The sequence below is a fragment of the Trachurus japonicus genome, chromosome 5 (assembly GCF_045865225.1).
Source record: "Trachurus japonicus isolate A0001 chromosome 5, Traja_1.0".
In the NCBI taxonomy this organism is placed as follows: domain Eukaryota; kingdom Metazoa; phylum Chordata; class Actinopteri; order Carangiformes; family Carangidae; genus Trachurus; species Trachurus japonicus.
In genome coordinates this window covers 33,554,188-33,560,461 of record NC_140911.1, presented here as the reverse complement: position 1 = coordinate 33,560,461, position 6,274 = coordinate 33,554,188, and the positions used below count along the sequence as shown (strand labels likewise).

General features: G+C 42.7%; 1 protein-coding gene across 1 annotated transcript in view; it reads left to right on the top strand.

Moving 5' to 3' along the window:
* The first annotated feature begins 4,191 nt into the window (after nt 1-4,191).
* LOC146988024 (zinc finger E-box-binding homeobox 2) overlaps nt 4,192-6,274 on the top strand; it is a 29,230-nt gene continuing 27,147 nt past the window's right edge. Inside the window, exon 1 of the mRNA XM_085777628.1 lies at nt 4,192-4,430. Coding sequence (XP_085633754.1) covers nt 4,370-4,430 — 61 coding nt within the window. The 5' untranslated portion in view covers nt 4,192-4,369. The remainder of the gene's footprint in view (nt 4,431-6,274) is intronic.

Below are 6,274 nucleotides of genomic sequence, written 5' to 3'. Positions count from 1 at the left end.
CAGACAAAGTTATTTCTACCCCTCCACGAGTCTGCAGCTCCACAAAGAAACACAAAGGGTGAATTTCAACTTTGCAAGATATCCACTTTATTTTATTAACTGCACAGCTTATAAGCCTGTGACTGCTGAAGCTTCACTGTGGCTTCATATAAACTTACACTGAAAGTGCATTAAGAGGAGTTCTTTTATAGGAACAGAAGGAATGATTTAATCAAGCAAAACCCTTTTTCCCCAGTGTTCACATGCACTCCTATTGTTTTAAGACAGACTTGAAAAATGGCAACCTAACCTTTAATTTCAAGAACAACTGTGCAAGCTTGTAGCCTTGAATTGGCGGTAACCGTGGCAACATCACCTACAGTACAGTACTTCTGCCACATGCAGCCTTACCAGGTTAGCCGATTCCCACTTTCGACAGGCAACACGTTAAACTGTCTACAAGCAAACATGTAAAACTTCATAAGGATTTGAACTCTAATCCACACCCATGGAAAGTGGCATTACGCTCAAATATTACACTTCCCACATCAGAATATTGTAATAACAGATTTCTCCGCCTTGTCTGTTTCCTTTCTTTTTTTTCACAGTTTTGTAAAACACCTTGTCATGTGTTATCACTCTCATTTAATCCGCTGTTGGTGTTTGGTGAAAACTGATTTACAGTAACCTTTTAAAACACCACCGCCACCATTACTTTTTACAGTGCTGGCTCATTCTGCTTCAGGGGCCCCAGTGTGCTTAGACGATATTGGCATTGTGGTGTTGTGGCATGGCGCAGTAGACTCACGGCAGCCACTACAGCCTGGCAGTGATGTCGAAGTTGACTCATTTGCTCCAAGGCGAGGGGAAGTTCTCCTGACGGACTACTGATTTGTAATCTGGCATGTCCATCATCTCTGATCTGAAACAATGGCTGAATCTCCACACAATAAGATCCAATAGATCTTTTTTTTATGCAGGACTGGCAGCACAGAGGGATCAAAGGGAAAGAATCTAATTTTAATAATCTTATGGCTACATGTTGCGTGCACACATCTGGGGAAAATATTTTTGCACAAAAACAACTGTCACAGCTACTTTAGGTCCGTACGCCCTTTAGAATGCGCCAGCTTGATGCACTCACACATATCAGAAGTTGTCGTTTGGATAGTTTACTGTCACTCCTTGCAATGGGAAAAGGTACACACACTAAAAGAGGCCACTACTATGCTGTATTTGTTTAATTTTAAGAGTCTAACTTAACCCCTTGTTTGACATAGGGATGTAAATCTCAGAGCCACAGCATGGTGACCTTCACTCATTCTTTTGGACCTTTTGGAAACGTTGTCTTGTCTCCTGCCTCAGGCCAAAGCGATTGTAATGCAAAACGACCTAGTTTGTCACAAAATTGAATGTGTGTGTGTGTGTGTGTGCACGCGTGTGCGTGCATGTGTGTTTATAATTTATATTCTTGGACAGATTTGTATAAGACTCCAGTAATAAAAAAGATATATTTAATGGCACTAATGCAATGATAGTTTAGTCAACCTTCCACGGCATGATCGCCACTCTTCTGTAGACTTACAAATGGAAGTGCCAAAATAAGAACTGAGTTTTTCAAATGCAAAGAAGTGGGCAGCATAATGACTTTTCTCTTTTCTGCTCTTGCCATTCAGAGGGAGGCTTTTCTTTTCCTTTGTCACTTAGGTTGGCATATAATTAACTCCTGCTTAATATGCTGTTTAAGGGCTCTCCTCCCCATGCAAGATGCTTTGAACCCATAGACCACAGACAGGGACAAAACCCCAGTGGGACAGCTTCCTCCATGCTCCTCTCTCTCTCTGTGTGTGTGTGTGTGTGTGTGTGTGTGTGTGTGTGTGTGTGTGTGTGTGTGTGTGTGTGTGTGTGTGTGTGTGTGTGTGTGTGTGTGTGTGTGAGAGAGAGAGAGAGAGAGAGAGAGAGTGTGTGAGTGTGTGTCTGTGTGTGTGTGAGAGAGAGAGACAGAGATAGAGCAAGCAGTTATTTCAAAAAAGACAATAGAAAACTCAAAGTATACCACCACTGCATTGTTTTGTCCTTGATATACTGCACAACTATTCAGCCAAAATAAGTGTGTGCACAACCATTCAATATTCCAACAGTAAAACAGGAATAAACTCTGCACATGCTCCGCACATACTTCTTCAGATGCCTTTAAAAGACGCACAGTGGGTTCATATTCCAAATAAATGAGGGGGGCTGTGCTCTAAACAGTTGATTTATTGTATCTTTGACTGGTTAAACCCATCAGAGAAAATGCAGTGTGGCATTTTTTTTTTATTAAAGTCATATAAACAGTAAAAAGTATACAGCCGTAAACTTCAGGTACCATATAGCCTAACAAGCTGCAATTTGTCCATCACTACATGTAAACAAATTAGCTCTCAATGAGAAATGTACAAGTTGATTTCAATCAGTTGATATAAAACATATTCACTTCATCTGAAACTCATATCAACGTATCTTAAAAAAAAAAAAAAAGCAGCTCCCAGGACCCCTGAAGCACCTCTGCACCTCTGTGACCCTCATCTGTAGCAAAGTTTATTGCGCCCCCTCCTCACCTCCCTCTTTTCCTCCTCCCTCTCTTCCACCCATCCCGCCACAAAGGCCTGTGATGACCCCTCTGTCCCTCTTTTCCCTCAGCCCTCCACTCCCTCCCCACCGTCAGGATGCTTTCTCTTCCACAATCCTTTAAGAGACAAACCCCCAGCAGTCATGACGGGTGAAGAAATGGAGGGGGATGCATTTCTTTCTTTTCTTTTCTTTTTTTTTTTTTTTACTCACGAGCAGTTGATATTGGGAAAATGGTCTTGTGTAAAATGTGACCACAGGTGCATGTGAGGTTGAAGGAGTAAGTGGTTGGAGTTTTAATCAGCTTCATAGAAATGGAAATATGTTCAAATGTGATAGATAAGGACAGCATCTTAGGTTATCAGTTAATTTTTTTTTTTTTAATAAAGTGTCCGCCTCTGGTGTCTGTGGGTTGTTTGTGATGACTGTTCTTGTTTCATATGGTCTATCTACAGTATCTGTGACTTCCTTATACAACCTCATATAGCAGTATTACAAACTCCTAGATGTACTCATGTTGAATGTTAACTGGAATTCACTTAACTGTAAATCTCCTCTACTGTGCCAGTTTGTTTACAGGCTCTCAGGCAGGACACATTGTGTTTGGTGAAGAGCTACTCTGCTTGCCTTTATTATCTTAGAGTTACTAAGAGGTGGTGGTAGTGGGGGGGCACTAGAAAGCCAAGGTGGGGGTCCTGAACGCTGCGTTAGAGTTTTATTTCGGATGTTTTTTTCATTTGCAAAACAGATTAAGGTCCAGGTTGCAACACAAAGGACCCGTCGATGCACCACTTCCTACAGCCATCCAGGAGTGAATGGGGCGCAGGACGGGGTCCACTCCAGGGTACTTGAGCGCAGGTGCGACGTGCATAACAGTTGGGCCATAAACCTCAGAGTAGAAGAGGAGGAGGAGTGGAGGAGTGCAGGAGGGGGGTATGCGCATATACCTGTTTTCATTAACCTGTTGTTAGCATGGTCTTCACCTCGTGGTGGAAGGAAGCTAGTGGAGAGAGATGAGCCTGGTCTACAGCCTGCCCTGGAGGTAAAAGTTTGAGAGCCAACACAGCTCGGCCTCTCTGAGAAAACGTGAGATGTAATGAGTTCTTCCTCATCAGATTCAGTAACGATAACATCAACAATAGGCCTACATAAATGCCACACGATCGAGTGATGAGGAAAGTCCCACATGAAGTCCCCAGATCGCCTGATTTCTCCTAATCTGATTAATTTGTAACTTCATTACCCAGAAGAAATGATGTATAGCCTATCTTCACACATTTGTTTTTATTCTTTATTTTCGGACATGTTCTCTGTCGGTTTAATTAAGGTGACATGTGAAGTTCACGCCGTGACTTCCCCACGTTTACATGAAGGAAACGAGCACATGCTGCTGGGACATCCACGCTCCCGGGATTCCCTCTGAGCAGAGGAGGCGCAGCAGCAGCCAGTCAGTGCGGGGTAATATGTTGTCACAAAGTATATCGGCTGTTGTAACATGCATACAGGCGCTATGTGCAACTCTTACCACCGTTTCTTAACAGGAGTAAATGAGGAAGGTGGACGCTCGCGGTGCCAGGGGCTGACCTCAGGGCCAACCTCTGCTGCTGACATCACTCCTCCTCACGGCTCGTCGCCTCCGCTTGGAGTCCCATCAAGGTCTGAGTCTCCCGCTGTGACCGAAGGCGATGCCTCAACACCATTCATTCTGCAGGCAGACGCTCGGGACAAACGCACGCTCGCGACGCTCCACGGACAACTTTTTGCGACCAAATTAAGTGCGATGATGACAGAGGAGAGCAGGGGCAAACGGAGGAAACAAGCCAACCCGAGGAGAAACCGAGGTAAGAGAAACGCGCAGCGCTGGAAAGTTTGAAGAAGTTGGTGAATGATGCAGGCAGATGTTGCGGACAGCGGCGGTTCATGTGAAGCGCGTCCATTTCCTCCGGGCTACTTAGAGAAACTAACATTAGACTTTGTTTCATCACTGTGCAACAGTTTGCTGCAAGACACTTTGACTACATTCACATTTCAGACTCTCTCACACTCCACACTCGGGGCTCTTGGGGTTGTCATGTTGGGACAGGGATGAGCACTGCGACTCTTCTACAGGCTCCTCTTGGTCATACACAGGCTTCATACCTGGGAAAAGTCGTGCTGTAAAAAAGTGCGAGGTGATCTTCTAAAAAAAAAAAAAGCCCACAATCTATAGCTGCATGGGTTTTGTGAAATCTCTATATTTACTTATATTTTTTTATAACAGAAAAAAGAGATCCACACTGTCTCAGACCTCCTAGATTTTGTTAATTTGACTTTTGAAATTATTCTAATCAAACAGAAATGGCTTTTTTTTAAAATCACATTTCACTGCTTCTTCTCTTTTTTACGTGCTGGCTGTAGTTTTGTTGCTGTTCACGCTGAGAGCTGGCATTTACACTTTCTAGGATCTTGTTCTCTATGCTGTGTGGCCTGATGGCATCTTCATTTGGAATTTCAGATCAAATTTGATGGAGTTTTATACTTTAAAAAATATATAGGCTATAAATATATATTGTGAACAGTATCAGAAAGAAACAAAGGTGGGGTTTATTCCATTGATCCTCTAAAATGAAGGCACAATTTGTAGTTTTATTTTCTCTGCATCACTTGCTGCATAAATCTACAACATTAATCATCTAAAGTAGTTCCTCTGAAAAATATGTAAAGTTTTTCTGTCAAATGTAAAGACTTAAAAATAAAATTATTACTTAATATGAATTAATCCTGCAGAGGATAAATCTTTACAATCATTCTGTATTTTCTTACTTGACTATCACCTCATCAACAATTTGTTCAAGGCCCGAGTTGACATTAAACCTTAAGGTGATGTCAGTTCTGAGTTTTCTGTGAATGCACTTCCTACAACGGTGCTGAGAGGAACTTGTTGACAGTGCTATGCTGAATCTATAAGGACTTTGTAGAGACTTTGTTCTTCCTGCATCAGACTGGGCCTCGTTCTCAAGCGTGTGGCTTTGAACTCAGACTGAAGTAGGGATAAACACACTCGCACATGGATACATACACATGTAAACATTTGTTCTTCTCTCCTTCTGAAGAGGGCCGAACAATTATGTTAGAATCAAAATCGTGCCTCTCCAAACCCCGAACCCGCCAGAACTCTGAAATTATCCACAGCTTTGAACATTTCTCTAACCCTGAATTTAACTGGCAGCCCTCTGGCTAAATAACTCACATGCAAACCTGACCTTAAAACCTTAGAATAAACCTCATTCTACATCACGCTAATACTAATGAAGTGTGTGGCTGATGTCAGCCAGTGTCTCGCTGCTGCTGGCGTTGGATTTCATGTAAAGTTGCTGGGTAATGCAGGGACACCTTTAACAAACCCAACCATTAGCCCAAGTGAAAACGTAGGCCTCAAAGTGCCGTCATCTTCCTATTACTGAGGATATTTTGATTCCAAAAACATAAAAGGCCACACACACACACACACACACACAGACACCCACGCAGACACATTCACATTTTGCTGGTTGTATTCTGAACCTTCTGGAGGTTAATGAAAGCCAGTGAAAGTCAGGCAAAGCTCGCTTGTTTGTTTGTCTCTGACCTGACATACAACTGCCACAAACCTGTTTGCTGTGAAGACTTTATTTATACAGTTTATTAGTTTGCTGTAAGTGTTTCC